At 50.3% G+C, this 16,812-nt stretch overlaps 6 protein-coding genes across 6 annotated transcripts; 3 read left to right on the plus strand and 3 right to left on the minus strand.

The window, feature by feature from the left end:
- Positions 1 to 76: 76 nt before the first annotated feature.
- Positions 77 to 2,640, minus strand: BDV17DRAFT_192461 (THO complex subunit THO1/HPR1). Its single transcript, XM_073755136.1, has 7 exons — positions 2,347 to 2,640; positions 2,209 to 2,287; positions 2,041 to 2,159; positions 1,305 to 1,988; positions 1,104 to 1,253; positions 743 to 1,056; positions 77 to 682 (listed from the first exon to the last, which is right to left on the minus strand). The coding sequence occupies exons 1-7, from the start codon at positions 2,584 to 2,586 to the stop codon at positions 268 to 270; spliced, it is 2,001 nt and encodes a 666-aa protein (XP_073619127.1). The 5' UTR covers positions 2,587 to 2,640; the 3' UTR covers positions 77 to 267.
- A 161-nt stretch (positions 2,641 to 2,801) lies between these two features.
- Positions 2,802 to 7,416, plus strand: BDV17DRAFT_192730 (RNA helicase aquarius). Its single transcript, XM_073755138.1, has 4 exons — positions 2,802 to 3,089; positions 3,145 to 3,245; positions 3,297 to 6,779; positions 6,844 to 7,416. Exons 1-4 carry the CDS (start codon positions 2,854 to 2,856, stop codon positions 7,293 to 7,295), a joined length of 4,272 nt encoding a protein of 1,423 aa, XP_073619128.1. The 5' UTR covers positions 2,802 to 2,853; the 3' UTR covers positions 7,296 to 7,416.
- An 11-nt stretch (positions 7,417 to 7,427) lies between these two features.
- BDV17DRAFT_254105 (PaaI family thioesterase) lies at positions 7,428 to 8,757 on the minus strand. The gene is made up of 10 exons (XM_073756726.1): positions 8,695 to 8,757; positions 8,607 to 8,647; positions 8,527 to 8,539; positions 8,337 to 8,402; positions 8,243 to 8,285; positions 8,107 to 8,178; positions 7,999 to 8,045; positions 7,921 to 7,939; positions 7,752 to 7,830; positions 7,428 to 7,700 (listed from the first exon to the last, which is right to left on the minus strand). The coding sequence occupies exons 1-10, from the start codon at positions 8,719 to 8,721 to the stop codon at positions 7,631 to 7,633; spliced, it is 477 nt and encodes a 158-aa protein (XP_073619129.1). The 5' UTR covers positions 8,722 to 8,757; the 3' UTR covers positions 7,428 to 7,630.
- A 156-nt stretch (positions 8,758 to 8,913) lies between these two features.
- On the plus strand, positions 8,914 to 10,715 carry BDV17DRAFT_254108 (TFIIH/NER complex subunit TFB2). The gene is made up of 3 exons (XM_073756727.1): positions 8,914 to 9,105; positions 9,171 to 9,258; positions 9,323 to 10,715. Exons 1-3 carry the CDS (start codon positions 8,982 to 8,984, stop codon positions 10,545 to 10,547), a joined length of 1,437 nt encoding a protein of 478 aa, XP_073619130.1. The 5' UTR covers positions 8,914 to 8,981; the 3' UTR covers positions 10,548 to 10,715.
- Positions 10,716 to 10,890: 175 nt separating this feature from the next.
- BDV17DRAFT_254115 (AP-2 complex subunit alpha) lies at positions 10,891 to 14,725 on the plus strand. Its single transcript, XM_073756728.1, has 4 exons — positions 10,891 to 11,813; positions 11,869 to 12,203; positions 12,253 to 14,174; positions 14,222 to 14,725. Exons 1-4 carry the CDS (start codon positions 11,362 to 11,364, stop codon positions 14,381 to 14,383), a joined length of 2,871 nt encoding a protein of 956 aa, XP_073619131.1. The 5' UTR covers positions 10,891 to 11,361; the 3' UTR covers positions 14,384 to 14,725.
- On the minus strand, positions 14,474 to 15,665 carry BDV17DRAFT_192763 (YggS family pyridoxal phosphate enzyme). Its single transcript, XM_073755139.1, has one exon. The coding sequence runs from the start codon at positions 15,395 to 15,397 to the stop codon at positions 14,564 to 14,566; it is 834 nt and encodes a 277-aa protein (XP_073619132.1). The 5' UTR covers positions 15,398 to 15,665; the 3' UTR covers positions 14,474 to 14,563.
- Between the last annotated feature and the right edge of the window lie 1,147 nt (positions 15,666 to 16,812).

Below are 16,812 nucleotides of genomic sequence, written 5' to 3' on the forward strand. Positions count from 1 at the left end.
TCGTATAGTGTCAACCTATTGGCCGGCGAAGATGACCTTGTCGAAGATTGCAGGACCCTGATCACATCCTACCCGATGTCCACATCTGCTTGAGCACCGACTCCGCAGACTTCTCCTCTGATTATTCATCTCGCCCTAGCTGCAGCCAGAGGGGTCAAGATGCATATATAGTTCGCACCATACAGGTGATCGGCGAAGTGAGCGCCACCAAGGCCAATCGAAGCGTTTTCCCTTCAAATTCACTGCAATCAAGACGACTGTGCTTCTTCAGGAACCTGGTGCATAAGTAGTCATTACGTCGTGCGGGTCAGCTGCCTTTGTCTCAGCAACAACGGCGGGATTTCCTGTTTCGGTGTCCATCTCCTGGTCTTGCGACGGCTCATTTGGTTGGCCCTCCTCCTTGGAAGGCTTCGTTGTGGGCTCCTGTGGTGTACTTGTGGCGGCTTGTGTCGTGCTTTCAGCGGGTTGTGGAGCCTCAAAAAGGGTTTTGAGGTTCTTGCCGTCATCAATATTGTCGAAAGCTGCAAATTTGCTTTTTGCAGAAAGCCGCAACATCAGCCAAGTTTTGCTTGCTTTTGATTGAACCGCAGTATCTTTATCTTCCTTCGTTTGTGCTGTATTGATGTCGAATTCGATGTCCTCGATAACTCCCATCAAGGATTCAGATGTTGGAGCGTTGAACCTAAACTCATGTCAGAACTTCTTGCCGGCTGTTGTGATGATGATGCTAGACATTAGTTACCTTTCCGGCTCTTTGAGTCTTTCACCTCCAGATAATGATTCACTCTCTGAAAGAAACTTGAGATTAAGAGATCCCATAGGAGAAGCCCGGAGGCGCTTGTTGGCATATGTCTTGGCAGCCTTGTCACGAGCACCAAGATATTCATCCACCGAAACCGCAGGTTTCTCAATTGGAGGACATCCTTCCGCCTTCCAGCGTACCCAATTCTTATCCCGCGACAAAACAGTATCCACCATTCGATAGTAGAACTTTCCCCCGGCACCTTCCTGAAGATATCCTTCAATTGCTTTTCTCATCTTTACTGCCCATTGTGCCTAGTGCTGTTAGTCAAATCAATCAAGCTCCGCCAAAAGCGCCTTACATCTTCATCATTTAAGACAAACCCGTATAGTACGGATTTGTTAGTCAGATCTGCCAGCTTCGCTTTCGACTTGGACGTGAGGGAGAGCATGAAGTCTAGAAGGATCAAGGCTTGAACCAGAACATGTCGCCTGAAAGCTGTATCGTTGACCTGAACTTCAGGTCAGAGTTTCATATGTTGGTGAGACTTTCGAGAACATACCTCGAGATCGAAAAGCTCTCGACTGGTCAAATATTTCGGGTTGAAGCTGCTTGCAATTTCCGGTCCATCTGCAGTCCGTTTCCGTTTGGTTGATTTCCGAATCTCCTCTTGCATTTTGCTATTGGAAGTTTCAAGCTCGGTATTGACCGCTTTGAATGCAGAAAGTGTGGATTCAAGCCCCGTTTTGAACGTTGCGAAGTGCTGAGGATCGAAGACTTTGGTCGGCGCAGAAAAATAAGCTTGCAGCCCCCAGAATATAGGGTAAAGGACATCTAGATCGAGCGACCGTTCCCCGGTCTTATCTACAGGCTGAGAAACGGCCACTTTGGGAGCCTTGGCGGTGTCATGCGGAGGCAGTTTGTCGTCTTTTTCAGCAACGGCTTGTGTTTCGGTTTCTTGTTCCTTGGTGTCCGCCGCTGCTGGTGCTTCTTTAACATCCGACATTTCCACATCCATCCCATCCGTCTCATCAGTGCGAGCTTGCGCAATAGCATCAAAAGTAGTCACATTCTCGGTATGATATTCGCCGCGGAGATTTACCGCACTTTTGTCGCCAAGAGGAAAGCTCTGGAAAAGGAAGATGAACACACGTCCGCAAAAGACTGTATCTTCCGCGCGCGATAAACGCCGTAGCAGCTCATTGCAAGATCTCAGGATGATCAGGTTCTTTTGTTTGAAATGTTTCTTCACATGCGTCAGCAGCTTTGCTAACATACGTAATCCGAGAGGAATGTACCTTCGTGTTCCGCTTCCGTCGAGATTCTAGGTAATCAAAAACTTTGCGACAGCCTTCAATCGTCTGGCTGTCTAGTAGTTCTTCAATCAGCCAGAATATGAGACCCGGCTCACATTGTTCTAGATGGCGTTAGGGCGTCTTTCAAATCGGGCGAAGGCGAGGACGAACCGTTATCGGAGAACACAGATATGATGTCGAGTAGATTCCATACCCGGACAAATTCAGGGTTGTCGATAGCTGTGGTTGCCTGGTGTGACCGTAGTGTTAGCGATTGGTTCGGAAGCCGAAATGCAATAGAAGACATACAAGGAGGCTATAGAACCTTTCCCTGAAAGCAACTTCCACGGCGGCATATTGAGTTTGCTGGCCCAATTGCTTAGATATCTGCTCATCCTCTCCTTGGACAAGCCAGAAGGCCTCCCCAAGTTGCGTTTCCGTCAAAGGAGGCTCAATCTCTTTTCCTGGTTTGGCCTGTTCTGCTTTCGCTAGAAGGGAGTCGATCAGTCTTCTGTAGATACCGACGACGTCAACATCTGCGTTCGCCATTTTCCGGAACTGGCGACAGTAGTTGTCGCTGATGTAACTGTACAGTACTTGGAGGCGAAGCCGTGAAGGAGCAAAAGGACCTCAGCCCGTTGCTGCGGCTCTGCATGCCTGACTGGCGTCCACCAATGATTGGCTGCCCTAAGCGCGCGATTAAATCTCCCCCCCATCCGCGCAGTCAGGCACGGAAGAAGAACCACTCGCGCAAATCCATATATCGGGCCCGCGCTAGGAGAGCTTTTGGATCATGGGCAGTTCCAACGTTGAGGAATGGGTCTCCAGACACAACATGCCATGGCGCCCGGTCTTGATTCCAGACCGACCGTGGAGGACTTTCGCGACGACAGCCCTTGGGTACGACTCGCCAAGACGCATTGGCTCGACACTGCGAATGTCCGCAAAGTGAAGCATGATGTGATCAAAAAGGAACTATGGGATCCGCTCGAAGCTGAGGGCTTCAGTTTTCGCTCGCTTCTTACATTGGAAAACCTGAACGTCCTCGAGAAGTGCGCGCTGTTTGTTCCCGGTCAGCCCTTCGCAAGCTTGCTAAATTCCAAACAGGTTTCTCTGGCCGACGTATACCGAAGACGCCTCCAACTATCACGTCCTGTCGGTAGCACTGTTTGTGAGCGTGAAACATAGAGAGCACTTGCCTATATGGGGTAAGGATTTTTTTCTCTAGGTATTCCAGTGCAAAGACTGACAAATATCAGAGATCTTCTCAGACCGTTCCGATGACTTCTCCAATCTTTTCCACCGGATCCTTTCAATGAGTATCGACCAATCGCTCCCCGCGTTCTCCAGCCTTTCCATACTGTCGTTCATGATTAGTGCTTTTCAATCGCTTGAAAATGCTACCATCCGAAAGGAATGCGCTCCCCTCGTTTCGATATCTGTCTGGCATAATATTCACAGTGAAGAAGCAAGAGAACGAGCTCTCGGGAAGGCTCCAAACCTGAAGAAGGCATGGAGGGCATCCGCGAAGCGCTACGATGCCGGAGACGAAGCGACCAAGGCCAAGATGCGATTCGAGCGGTCATGGCTGTACACAATGCTTCTGGATTTCCTCCAAAGATTGAACGGAGCCGAGAAGGACCAGGCGGATAACTTGCGATACTGCGAGCGGTTTCTTGAGTTTCTCGTGGATCTAGAGAGCCAACTGCCGACCAGACGATACGTTAACACCTTACTGAAAGACCTCCACCTCCTGCCCGTCATGCGCCTGTCCAAACTGTATCGTTCAACAGAGAATGCGCTTTTCCGCGATTTCTATAATCTCCTCAAACATTTTGCCGCATTCGCGATCAATGATTATACTGGAGAGGCACTGTCGTCGCAAGCGGTATACGATGCCCACTGCCATGATATGGCACAGCTACAGAGGACATCCATGAAACATTTCAAGCATAAATTGACTATTTTGGCTCTATCAAACTACGGCTCTATTGAACAGCGCTCTGAACTAGAAGGTCAATTGAGCTCTCTAGATGATTCAGAGCTTCAAAGTTTATGCTCGCGTCTTGGTTTCCGCACGAGCTATCCCAAGCAAGCGAATGTCGCATCCGATCGTGATCTCTACCTGGAGGTTCTTCTGTCTCACTATGAGCGGCAAACCTCTTTTCAAGAAGCCGCATCCAACCTTAGCGTCGTCCCAACGGAAGAAAGTCTATATGATCCATCGTTACTCCGAAATGAGACTTATGATGGGTCCAGGCCACTTGCTATTCCCAAACTGAACCTTCAATATCTCAGCCTCGGCGATTTCCTCTGGCGGTCATTCTTATTATACCGCGCAGAAGCTTTTTTCCAGATCCGCAAAGACATGGAATCGATCCTTAAGCGAATGCAACCTCGATCAAGCCAAGATGGACGAACGTTGACCTTCGATGGGTTCTCCCGTATGGCTATACCGATCTCAAAACCTGCCATCATCGAAGTCGCACCGCCAAAAGTCGGGTCTATCAAACCCGCGTTTGTGCGGGCCGAGATTACCATTGAAGTCGGCAGGTTGGCAGACCACATCCGCACGGAATGGGATTCACTTCGCCCTGGTGATGTGATATTCCTTCTCTCTGTGCAACCTAGTAACATCGGTAAATTTGGTGTGAGAGATGCGAACGCTCCTCAGACACCGGGTATCGCACACGTCAGATCAGCAGACGTCGTGCAGATCCTCGACGAAAACAGCCGCCCGTTGCGCGAGCCGGCTTCAGGCCAAACAAACGGATACCGGTCTCGCCCTCGCGTTAGGAGATTACTGGTCAATTTAGATGCTGCTGCCTTCAAAGCGGACAAGGATCGTACCTCAGAGGGAAAGCCTGACATCTACCCGCTGATCAACGTGGTTGCCAGGAGAAGAGGGAGGGAGAATAACTTCAAATCAATTCTCGAAACCATGCAAAGGCTCATCGTATCCGATGTCACTTTGCCAACATGGATACAGGATATCTTCCTGGGTTATGGCGATCCTGCCGGAGCCCGCTACACAGAATTGCCCAATCGACTCAAATATGTTGATTTCAGAGATACGTTCTTGGACTGGCAGCATCTGATCGAAAGCTTCCCGGGTTTGACAATCGAGCCTTCGAGTGATGCTACGTCAAGCTTTCAGCCACCTTACGCCCTAGAATATATCGAAGAATCCCCACAGCCGCCTCCGTCGGATACATCAAAAAAGCGGCGAAGGGATCAATCTGCGGAAGAACAAGCAGTGCCCAAGTCCCTTCGTGTCTCGACGTACAAGCCACCGAACCCGGGTCCGTACCCGGTAGACGCACCCAAACTTAATACCATCCGGTTTACCCCTGCTCAGATCGATGCAATCGCATCTGGAACCCAGCCCGGTCTCACAGTTATCGTCGGGCCTCCTGGAACTGGAAAGACCGATGTTGTAACCCAGATCATCAACAATATCTACCACAACTTTCCGAGCGAACGCACACTGCTTGTTGCACATAGCAACCAAGCATTAAACCAGCTTTTCCAGAAGATTGTCGCACTTGATATCGATGAACGCCATCTATTGCGTCTAGGTCACGGTGAAGAGGAATTAGAGACCGAGTCGAGCTACAGTAAGTATGGCCGCGTGGAATCATTCCTCGACAATCGAAACTATTTCCTCGCGGAGGTCACCCGCTTGGCAGCTTCGATCGGGGCACAAGGCGCGCATGGAAATTCTTGCGAGACAGCCGGTTACTTCAACACGGTCTACATCAAACCTGCATGGGCAAAGTACTGGGATTCTGCCCGTGCCGATAACACATCCACAGAAGATGTCATCGCGGCCTTCCCGTTCCACGACTATTTCTCCAACGCGCCTGGGCCAATATTTGATCCGTCTTCCTCGAAGGAGACAGTGATTGACGTGGCAGAAGGTTGCCAACGTCACATTGACAGAATTTTCTCCGAGCTAGAAGATATTCGTCCATTCGAGATCTTGCGACAGCCCAAAGACAAGGCCAACTACCTTCTCGTAAAGGAAGCAAGAATCATCGCGATGACGAGTACCCATGCGGCCATGCACCGCCAGGAGATTGCAGACCTTGGGTTTCATTACGACAATGTGGTCATGGAGGAAGCCGCACAAATTACTGAAGTCGAAAGCTTTATCCCCGCTGCCATGCAGAATATGAAGGAGGGTCAACTGCCCTTGAAACGAGTTGTTCTATGCGGAGACCACCTTCAAAACTCTCCGATTATTCAAAATTTGGCTTTCCGACAGTATGCCCATTTCGAACAGAGTCTTTTCCTGCGGTTAGTACGTCTGGGTGTCCCAACTATTACGCTTGACCAGCAGGGACGCGCTCGACCAAGTATCGCGGAGCTTTTCAAATGGCGCTACCAGAACCTTGGAAACCTGTCCATTGCCGAACAAGCATCAGAGTTCAAGCAGGCAAATGCCGGTTTTCAATTCGAGTACCAATTCATCAACGTGGCTGACTACCAAGGCACGGGAGAGCGTGAGCCGACTCCTCATTTCATCCAAAATCTTGGTGAAGCAGAATATGCTGTTGCCATCTTCCAATACATGCGACTTCTCGGATATCCCGCGTCAAAGATCTCGATCCTTGCAACCTATGCAGGTCAAACGGCACTCATTAAAGATGTACTGAACCACCGGTGTGCAAGAAACACTCTATTCGGCATGCCGAAGATTGTCACGACGGTAGACAGATACCAGGGCGAGCAAAATGACTGTATGTTCCACCTCAATAACTTCAATTGGCTCAAAGCTCCATCACTAACTTAATGCCACATTAGACGTCATTCTCTCTCTCACACGGACCCGCACAGTCGGATACCTCCGTGACGTACGTCGCCTAACCGTGGCTCTTTCCCGTGCTCGCCTTGGTCTATACATCCTCGGCCGCCGCGAGGTATTTGAGTCATGCTACGAATTGAAACCCGCCTTCGACCTGCTATTGCAGCGCCCCGATAAACTCATGCTCGCCCCAGGAGAGATGTTCCCTGCAACCCGGTCAATAGACGACAAGGTGCGGGGCACCCCCATGGAAAGCGTCGAGCATCTCGGCCAGTACGTGTATGAGATGACTCAAGCCAAGATTAAGGCTATGGGTGGTCAAGACGCGATTGTCGATGAGACGATGCCGGATGAGGAGGCAGATTTTGTGGAGGAAGATGGAGATGAGGTTATGCTTGGGGCGGGCGATGAAGGGGAGGAAGATCCATTGCATGAACATGTATACACTTGAACATGGTAGTAGAAAAGGATGGGTTTTCGAGGGATGGGAGTATTGAGAACCGGAGGCTTTGACTTGAATTATATGTTTCGATTTATGTACAGCATCTATCAAGACCCTCTGGGCTTTCGCTATCAGTCATACTTCCAGTGGTAGATCTCATGCATTTAATCTATATGATGTAACAAAACGTACTTGGAGGTTTGATTCCCATAGTATGTTACTTGGCTGGTGGAGTCCATCAGAGTCGATCAAGCGCCTGTTGATATATATACATGTGGCACCCGACGGCCAAATCCGAACACCGCGAGCTCCTTATAGTCAATTTCTACGTATGTGCGAAATCTTTACGACGACTTGCGCTCATTTAACTCCTCGACAATATTTTGAGGGTCTTTCCAGGCAAGTGCAACATACCTGCAGTACGTTAGCACGGCTCGCGCATATTATCATGCATCATATACATACTTAGTGTGGCTGCCCCGAGCGAAGACATCGCCCTTAGGGTTCATGAATCTGATTGAAGTGTACGCAAGGGTCTTGCCGACTGTAGATTCGTCAGTAACTTAGCATCACCTGCATCGCAAAGATCCAGTGGGTTGGATATCATGGCCGGTGGCGGGGTCTGAGGGCATACACTTATCACAAGTCGCTTCCTGTAGCGAAGTCAGCAATGTTGATCAAAGAGCACAAGGTTGAGAGGAAGTAGACATGCCGCTAAGATCTTATCGCCGACCTTGCCGCCAGAACTGAGATATGTCACTGAGGAAGGACAGTTAGGAACCAACACTAGCTCGCCAAAGGCAGGTAGGTAACCACTTACCGTTAAGATCGGTAGACACGCCGGTGGCATACAGCCCGCGCGATGCAACTGCTAGGGAACCACCAAGGTCGACTTTAGAGTACGCGGTTAGGGCGTACCGGGGAAAACGAGCGCAATCCATCTGATCTCTGCTTACCCATACTAGCAATGGTACCACCATGGAGAATACTTAGGCGGTTCTAACGAAGCATTAGCCACCGTATGAGTGAAATATGAAGAGCGCACCTTACCGTATGTTGCTTTTCGATATCCAATTCAAAGTTCACCGTTCCTGGCCTCGCAGCAGTAACTCGGAGCTGGTAGAGGTATTGATTAGCATATCGGGACGTCTGTAACCGAGGCTTTGGTAGCAATAGAACAGACTGTGGAAATCGTGATTGACAAGAGTCTATTCAGATCTCCAAGAAATATTAGACTCACATTATCCAGGAGCCTGTATGCTCATCAAGTGTCGCTGCTTAGCAATGGCTAGCTATCAACATCGGGCACTTGGTACGTACCTCGGCTCCAAGCCCGAAGTAGCCCGGAATGATTCCCAGACCTATTTGAGTCTGTTAGGCAGATTCAACGTAAGGGTATATTACTTACAGATCTAACAAATCGTAAAGCAGTCATTTTTAGTTCACTAGACGGACCAATACTGTATATACAACGAGATAGTGGAGGAAGTAGATATGCAAGCCGAAGCCGGGGTAATGCCGTGAGATCATCGCCGCGGACTGCGCTTTGGGCTGTTTGGGTCACCGGAGCAGCAGCTATACGAACTTCTTCAGCCTCATCATTGTTCTCACTTTCGTCTCACTTACGGCCCACTCTTCTCCTGGGCCGCATGATGCTTCAGAGGTGATAGGATACTTTTGTGTTCCCAAGGCAAGATGGCGGCCGCTCCATCCCGTCCGTTCGACTACCTCGAAAGTCTTCCCGGAACGGTCTTTCTCAAGCTCTACCAGCAGCCATCCACCGCTCTAGCTATCTTCAGGCGCATGCTGCCTGACCTGGGTATGTAGATATGTTGCGGTCGAGAGTTTTCTTTAACCCAGGTTAACCCTCACATGCGACGGCAGCGAAATGCTTCGTGATGGCGCTTCTCTATCTAAAGGACCCCCTTCCAGCGGCGGACCTGGAAATCTGGGTGAAATCCGAGAGCTTGAAGTGAGTTGTTCGCTTTCAACTGAAGCATATCCTTTCGGACTGCTGAAGAGCTGACTTCTTTAAGAGAACGGGATAACGCCCTTTCAATACTAGGAAAACTTCACATCCTCTCGAATACGAGGACCGCTAGCAACGTCCACGCCTACATGGTCACCGATCCGTTTGCCGCTTCTCTTCGGCAAGCACTTACGGGTGCTGAACAGACTCAGTCGTTTGGTGTGCTCTACCAGTTACCGAACGAGGAGGCTGTCTCTATCGCCAACCTCGATGACTATGCGCGCCGACAATGGGAGGGAGTTCTCGGTTACATGGTTGGAACTAGTGGGCTCGGGATTCAGCGCGATGTGAACCTGAGTAAAGGTGTAAAACAGCTTCTGCAAGCCGGGCATTTGGTCGAAATCCGAGATCGTCGCGTCGAGATTACTCAAGACGGATTCGCATTCGTCCTCCAAGACGTTGGTACGCAGGTCTGGCATATCCTGATCCTTTACGTCGAGAGTGCGGAGGCTATCGGAATGAATAGCGTTGAAGTGCTTTCCTTTATCTTCCTCCTAAGCAGTTTGGAGCTCGGAAAATCCTACGAAAAGAGAAACTTGACCTCGAATCAACTTCGCACTCTGACTGATCTAGCGGACTTTGGCATCGTGTATCAGGACTCCCCCGAAGCAACATATTTCTATCCTACCCGCTTAGCGACTACGCTCACCTCGGACTCAAGTGCTCTTAGCAATCCAATGTCTGGGACGCTCTCTGGCCCCGGCGGGAATGACCCTAATCAGCCGGGCTCTGGATTCATTATTATCGAGACGAACTACCGACTCTACGCATACACGTCTTCGCCACTTCAGATTTCTCTTATCGCGCTATTCACGACTCTCAAGTACCGCTTCCCAAACTTAGTTACCGGTAAAATCACCCGCCAATCGATTCGTCGCGCCATCGAGATGGGTATCACGGCCGACCAAATTATCTCATACCTCGCTACGCATGCCCACCCGCAAATGCGCAAGCACAATGTGGCGCGGTCCACGTCCAACCAAGCCGGAATCCCGCAATCGGTGCTGCCACCTACTGTTGTTGACCAGATTCGACTTTGGCAGCTGGAGCGTGACCGTGTTCGAGCTACGGCTGGCTTTTTGTTCAAAGACTTTGTCAGCCTCGCCGAGTACGAGGCTCCATGTCGTTACGCCGAAGAAATCGGTGTTCTGAGATGGAAGTCAGACCGTAAACGGATGTTCTTTGTGACCAAGCATGAGGAGGTCGCAAAGTTTTTGCGAAGCAGGAAATGATTGTTCCATCATACCATATTCACGGCGTTGACGAAGGTTCAGCTGATACCATATAACTCGTTTCTTTTTTTTTTCTTATATTTTTTTTTCTTTTTTTTTCTTTTTTTTTTTTCTTTTTTATGCATGACCAGTGGGCGTTATTGGTTATATTGGAAGACTTGCATCAGGGGCTTAAGGATTGGCAAAATTGTAAATTACTGAACTGAATAGAAAATCTAAGACTGAAGTACAGGAGATTATATGCACCGCCACGCCGTATCAACAATGTTCCGTAGATCTCCGCCTGATCGGCCCGGGGAGTGGCTCAGCAGCCAGAACGGGGGTAAACGCTCCTTGGTCCGCCGCCCATCGACGGGATCATGCTTAACTCTCCGGGCCTCACAAATCCCCGACTGTGATTGTGGTGCTTCTTCCTTTCTTCCTTTCCTTCCATTGCGCTTGGCCCAACTCCGGGGTAACCCACCGAATGCTGGCTATCCCTGTACCACATTACGCTAACTCCTGAGCAGGCCCGAAGACACGCTTGCCTTCTTTAACTTTGCGCCATGATCTATGCCGCTTAAGGTCCCAGGAACGCCCTCGCAAACGAACAGAGATTGAGCGACAGGATATGATTATATGATCTGCCCCGCCTGAGTGTACACTCCGATACGGTGTGAGCTCCTTCAGAAATTCGCAAAGACCACTGCATCCCCTTCTCCTTTCGCATTACAGTACGGCATTGCGAGGTCTCGAATAATTCAGTCACTCCTTACCACGCGAGAGCCCCATTCATCCATTCTATACCGCAGCTTTGACAACCTATCCGACCGAGATGTCTTCCATGCGAGGACTAGTCCAATTTATTGCCGACTTGCGAAATGCAAGAGCGCGTGAGCTCGAAGAAAAGCGAGTGAACAAGGAGCTGGCAAATATTCGACAAAAATTCAAGTCCGGAAGTCTCGATGGGTACCAAAAGAAGAAATACGTGTGCAAGTTGCTTTATGTCTACATCCAAGGGTACGATGTTGATTTCGGTCACCTCGAGGCTGTCAATTTGATCTCCTCGAACAAATATTCGGAAAAGCAGATTGGATACCTTGCAGTGACGTTGTTTCTTCATGAAGAGCATGAGCTGCTGCACCTTGTTGTCAATAGTATTCGGAAGGATCTACTAGATCACCATGAATTGAACAATTGCTTGGCTCTTCATGCAGTTGCCAACGTCGGAAGCCGGGAGATGGGTGAAGCACTTTCAACCGAAGTCCACCGGCTGCTGATTTCTCCGTGTGTTGAGCCCACCTTCGACATATCTGAGTTGCGTCGCTGACAGTCATTGCAGAACATCAAAGGCATTTGTGAAGAAGAAAGCTGCTCTCACGCTCCTTCGACTGTACCGCAAATTCCCTAGCATTGTGCAAAGTGCATGGGCGGAGCGCATCATAGCCCTGATGGATGACCCAGACATGGGAGTCACCCTATCCGTGACATCGTTGATTATGGCCCTGGCACAGGACAGGCCGGAGGAATACAAGGGGAGCTACGTCAAGGCTGCTCAACGATTAAAGAGGGTTGTGGTGGACAATGACATTGCACCAGACTATCTTTACTACCGGGTACCTTGTCCTTGGCTTCAGGTCAAGATGCTGCGTTTATTACAGTACTACCCTCCGTCAGGTAGGCATTCGCGCCCTTACGGCTGAAAGGACGAGCTAACTCGATGCAGCGGATAGCCATGTCCGCGATATCATCCGCGAGTCGCTCCAACAGATCATGCAAATTGCCATGGATACGCCGAAGAACGTACAGCAGAACAATGCTCAGAATGCTGTGCTCTTCGAAGCGATCAATCTTCTCATTCACCTTGACACCGAACACACCCTGATGTTGCAGATCTCCTCACGACTAGGAAAGTACATCCAGTCGCGCGAAACGAATGTGCGCTATTTGGGTCTAGAGGCGATGACCCACTTCGCTGCCAGAGCTGAAACCCTAGATCCGATCAAAAAGCACCAGAACATAATCCTAGGCTCACTTCGAGACAGAGACATCAGCGTGCGTCGGAAGGGTCTTGATTTGATCTATAGCATGTGCGATAGCACAAATGCGGCGCCGATTGTAAATGAGTTGATGCGATACCTTCAGTCCGCCGATTATGCGATTCGGGAGGAGATGGTTCTGAAGGTTGCTATCCTCACGGAGAAATATGCAACTGATGCCCAGTGGTACATTGATGTTACACTGAAGCTCTTATCTCTTGCCGGTGATCATGTCAACGACGAGGTGTGGCAGCGGGTCATCCAAATCGTGACGAATAACGAGGAACTTCAGGCCTACGCTGCGCAAACACTTCTCACCTATCTGAAAACCGACTGCCATGAGAGTCTGGTCAAGATCGGCTGCTATGTTCTTGGAGAGTTTGGACATTTGGTAGCTGATAACCAAGGGTCAAGCCCTATAGAGCAGTTCCTCGCCCTGCAGGCGAAAATGATGACCAGCACGGACAACACACGTGCTATGATTCTATCTTCGTTCGTCAAGTTCGTTAACCTCTTCCCCGAGATCAAGCCACAGCTCCTGCATATCTTCCGCCTCTACAGCCATTCACCCGACCCAGAGCTGCAGCAACGCGCCTTTGAGTATATGTCGCTGGCGACACTTCCAACTGACGACCTTCTACGAACGGTTTGTGATGAAATGCCTCCATTCTCTGAGCGGGCTTCAATTCTACTTTCACGCCTTCACCAGAAAACGGCTGGAACGACGGACAAGAAGACCTGGGTCGTAGGCGGCAAAGACGCCAATGCGGACGGAGCGGAGATTCTGATGGCACAGAACACAGGTCTCAAACGGACATTTACAACGATTGTCAACGGCACAAAGACGGGAACCAACGGCGCAACTGCTTCGAGCGCGGGCGACTTGGCGGGGCTAGATATGGGTGCAGGAGCCACGCCACCACCTCCTCCCACAAATATGGCCAGCGCAGCGAACCTCTCGCCAGACTGGGACATTGGATACAACAACCTTTACTTCTCAGACGAGGGTGTACTCTTCCAGGACGCACAGATCCAGGTTGGCCTGCGGTCTGAATTCCGAGGCCATTTGGGTGTGCTGAAACTCTACATCAGCAACAGATCTTCTTTCCCTATTGGATCGTTAACCACAACTGTGGATAACCCATCCACTCCTGACCTCAGGATTGACTCCAAGAGCCTTCCGGAGCCTTCAGTCCCAGCAGCTGGTCAAACGCAACAAACTCTCTTCTTCGAGGCCAAGGGGCCATTTTCCAACGCGCCCACGATTCGTATTTCTTACCTTGCGGGTGCACTGCAGGCTTACACTCTGCAGCTCCCGATATTGATGCATCGGTACTTGGAGCCCTCGAGCCTAACAGCTGACGACTTCTTTAAGCGGTGGCGCCAGATTGGCGGAGGACCACTAGAAGCGCAAAACACGTTCGGCCTTGTGGCGAAAGCAGGAAGCATCAACGAGGACTTCACAAAGCGACTTGTGGAGCAGTTTGGCTTCAAGCTCTTGATGGGTGTAGACCCGAACGCGACGAATCTTGTGGGCTGCGCAGTGTTCCACTCTGCACAAGGAAAGACGGGATGTCTTCTCCGACTGGAGCCCAACTATGAGCGCAAGGTAAGCTGCCTCCTAACCCTCAAGACAGATGGCGCTGACTGTCTTAGATGTATCGGGTCACAATCAGAGCCACACAGGAAGGAATACCGCAAGCGCTGGCGCGGCAGATGGAGGAGAGGCTATCGCAGGGGGCAATTTCAGACAGAAGTTATATCCGTGAAAAGCCAAGGGCCCTTAGCCCTAGCGACGACTTCACATCGGGCTATTAATCTTGCATACAGCATCTACTTACATGCTTCTTCGAAACCTTACTGTCCTGTGCCACGCATCGAGGTAGTCTGGTCTGTATTTATTGATATCATTTAGAGTACATATAATGTTTTGAGCATGCCACAGCATGCAGCCCTCCATCCCTCCAGGATACATCTCGTACACCTCGTACGTCCTCCTCAGACAACCCTCGCCTGATCCTTAGGCGGCCTATCGCCGAAAATAGTCGTCCCAACACGCACCTCATCACTTCCCAGCGCAATCGCCCCCTCAAAATCCTCACTCATCCCCATACTCAATTCCAACCCCTCCTCCCCCTCCCCTTCTAACCCAAAGTCCCTAACAACCCTGTCCCTCGCCTCCTTAAGCGCCACAAAATCCTCATTCTCATTCTCCGCCGTCGTCGCCCTCGACCTCGCTATCGCCCCGATCGTCATAAGCCCCTGCAGCTTCAACCGCGGACACTTCTCCCTAATAAACCGGCATAACCGCACCACTCCCTCGTCCGAATCAACACCGCTCTTCGCTTCCTCACCGGAGGTGTTAACCTGCACGAACACCCTCAATTTCTCCTCCCCGCCCATCTCCTCTTTTCTTTCTCCCCACCCCCGATCCAACAGCCCTGCCTTCTTCTCACTATCCACGCTCTCGACCGCCCAGAGGGCGCGCGTGTCCCGCGCAAGGGAAACACACTTGTTACTCTGCAGCCCGCCGATAAAGTGCCATTTTATACTCGCGGGGAGAAGTCGTGCTTTTTCTTGTAGTTCTTGCAGGTAGTTCTCGCCGAAGTGCACGTGGTTTGTGGGCGGTTGGTGGAGGGCTAGGATGTCTGACGCGGGTTTGAGCTTTGAGACTGCGACGAGGCGTGGCGCGGCGCGGGTGTTTGGGGATTTGGTGGATGAGGCTGTTATGCGCGTTGTTACGGAGGAGAGGTTTGAGAGGAGGGTTGTTGTTCTTTGATTGGTGGGGGGCATTATTGTTGTGTTTTCTGGGGTTGGAAGTTGGGTCGTCATAGCGTGCTTGTAGTTTAAATGACTTGATTGAGTGATGTTTAAGAAGAAATGTATTGCTGTGTTTGTTTGTTAATTTTCTAGGATGTATGGCAGCGAAGGCTGAGGAGGGGTGCGGAGGAAATTTGGAGAAGCTACTGGAGGCGGGCGGTGAAAACCGACGTACGCTTGGGAACAGTATTTGGAAGATTTGATGGTGCGGCTAGTGCTCTTGTATGGACCTATTGTACACGGATGCGATAATAGCATTCTAGATCATTCAACAGTAGTAAAATAGCATATCGCACATAAACTTCAAGGATAGCTGCATTTGAGTCGGGGGGCAAGACCACGTGATAATGATCTGCCACCAGATGCGCTAACCATGATAAGCCTAGCGGGATCACTCGATGCGGCATCCCGGATGAACGCACGTTCTCTCTCTGTGCGCCCAACAGTCAGTGTCACTATCCGCCGTCCGTCCGCCGTTTCCTCCAGCGCAGTCCGGTTCCTCCGCCATCGATCAGCAGCGACATGTCATCATCCCAGTCCCCTGGAACCACCACTGAACCACTGATAAACAAACATGATGAAATGTCAACTCTCTCCTCCCTCCATTGGGCAATGCAACCGGCCAAGATCCGCAAAGTGTACGCAATCCGATCACCCCATGAACAGCGTCTGAACGTTGAATTCTGGAGAACTCCGTAAGCCGCGGTCCCGCTATGTCAAATCTTGTCAAATCCACGCGAAAGAATTCAGACTCTGTCAGACCGACGGACTCCGAATTAAAAAGTCCATTATCATCGTGGATAGTAATAATCCCTTAGCTGATTCTTCACTTCCGTAAACCAGAAGCCTTGGAACTTGCAAGCTGGACCGCTGGACTGCTTGGAAAGCGCCAGATGAAACCCAAGACAGAGGGTCCAGAGCCATTCAGCCGTTCATTGTGTGGCGCCTAGCAAAACACAAGCCTTTGCGCGCTGGGCACTGCAAGAAGGATTGGCCCGTCAAAGAGAAGAACAGGCTAGAATTAGAAATTTGGAATCTGGCAGATCTCGAATAATCCCGGCCAACCCGCTCTCATCATCCATGAATTCTCCGTTGCAGGTTGGAGTGGTGGAGGTTCTTTGGGAGGGCTTTTGGCGCCAGACTCCAGACCACTCCACAGCGCTTGCTGACGTCAAAATACTTCGGTCTATATAGAAGAGCCTTTGCTCCCGCCGTCTTTCCTGGTCTTTTTTTTTTGTTCAATTCAGTCTTCGCCTCCTTGAATTCTCACTACCGATCTGGGTCCCTTTGTTGGCGGCTTTGTCTCTCAATCATAGCCCTCTTTACCTACATTCACCTGACATCTCCTTATACCTTTCTTCCTCGCTTGGGTATAAATCAACCACTCTACCACGTTGAACAATCTCCTACCATTGCCATATTTGACA

This window comes from Aspergillus undulatus (assembly GCF_047715775.1).
Source record: "Aspergillus undulatus strain CBS 261.88 unplaced genomic scaffold BDV17scaffold_6, whole genome shotgun sequence".
In the NCBI taxonomy this organism is placed as follows: domain Eukaryota; kingdom Fungi; phylum Ascomycota; class Eurotiomycetes; order Eurotiales; family Aspergillaceae; genus Aspergillus; species Aspergillus undulatus.

What these genes read in the sequence shown, in the direction of transcription:
- BDV17DRAFT_192461 (XM_073755136.1), bottom strand. Translation starts at nt 2,586, where the DNA reads ATGGCGAACGCAGATGTTGACGTCGTCGGTATCTACAGAAGACTGATC. An exon ending in ATCTGTGTTCTCCGATAACG is followed by an intron (nt 2,160 to 2,208) that starts GTTCGTCCTCGC and finishes AACGCCATCTAG; the next exon opens with AACAATGTGAGCCGGGTCTC. An exon ending in TTGTCTTAAATGATGAAGAT is followed by an intron (nt 1,057 to 1,103) that starts GTAAGGCGCTTT and finishes TAACAGCACTAG; the next exon opens with GCACAATGGGCAGTAAAGAT.
- BDV17DRAFT_192730 (XM_073755138.1), top strand. Translation starts at nt 2,854, where the DNA reads ATGGGTCTCCAGACACAACATGCCATGGCGCCCGGTCTTGATTCCAGA. An exon ending in AGAGCACTTGCCTATATGGG is followed by an intron (nt 3,246 to 3,296) that starts GTAAGGATTTTT and finishes GACAAATATCAG; the next exon opens with AGATCTTCTCAGACCGTTCC. An exon ending in CCAGGGCGAGCAAAATGACT is followed by an intron (nt 6,780 to 6,843) that starts GTATGTTCCACC and finishes ATGCCACATTAG; the next exon opens with ACGTCATTCTCTCTCTCACA.
- BDV17DRAFT_254105 (XM_073756726.1), bottom strand. Translation starts at nt 8,721, where the DNA reads ATGACTGCTTTACGATTTGTTAGATCT. An exon ending in CGTGTCTACCGATCTTAACG is followed by an intron (nt 8,046 to 8,106) that starts GTAAGTGGTTAC and finishes GTCCTTCCTCAG; the next exon opens with TGACATATCTCAGTTCTGGC. An exon ending in GCTCGGGGCAGCCACACTAA is followed by an intron (nt 7,701 to 7,751) that starts GTATGTATATGA and finishes AACGTACTGCAG; the next exon opens with GTATGTTGCACTTGCCTGGA.
- BDV17DRAFT_254108 (XM_073756727.1), top strand. Translation starts at nt 8,982, where the DNA reads ATGGCGGCCGCTCCATCCCGTCCGTTCGACTACCTCGAAAGTCTTCCC. An exon ending in GCGCATGCTGCCTGACCTGG is followed by an intron (nt 9,106 to 9,170) that starts GTATGTAGATAT and finishes ATGCGACGGCAG; the next exon opens with CGAAATGCTTCGTGATGGCG. An exon ending in GTGAAATCCGAGAGCTTGAA is followed by an intron (nt 9,259 to 9,322) that starts GTGAGTTGTTCG and finishes GACTTCTTTAAG; the next exon opens with AGAACGGGATAACGCCCTTT.
- BDV17DRAFT_254115 (XM_073756728.1), top strand. Translation starts at nt 11,362, where the DNA reads ATGTCTTCCATGCGAGGACTAGTCCAATTTATTGCCGACTTGCGAAAT. An exon ending in CACCGGCTGCTGATTTCTCC is followed by an intron (nt 11,814 to 11,868) that starts GTGTGTTGAGCC and finishes CAGTCATTGCAG; the next exon opens with AACATCAAAGGCATTTGTGA. An exon ending in AGCCCAACTATGAGCGCAAG is followed by an intron (nt 14,175 to 14,221) that starts GTAAGCTGCCTC and finishes TGACTGTCTTAG; the next exon opens with ATGTATCGGGTCACAATCAG.
- BDV17DRAFT_192763 (XM_073755139.1), bottom strand. Translation starts at nt 15,397, where the DNA reads ATGACGACCCAACTTCCAACCCCAGAAAACACAACAATAATGCCCCCC.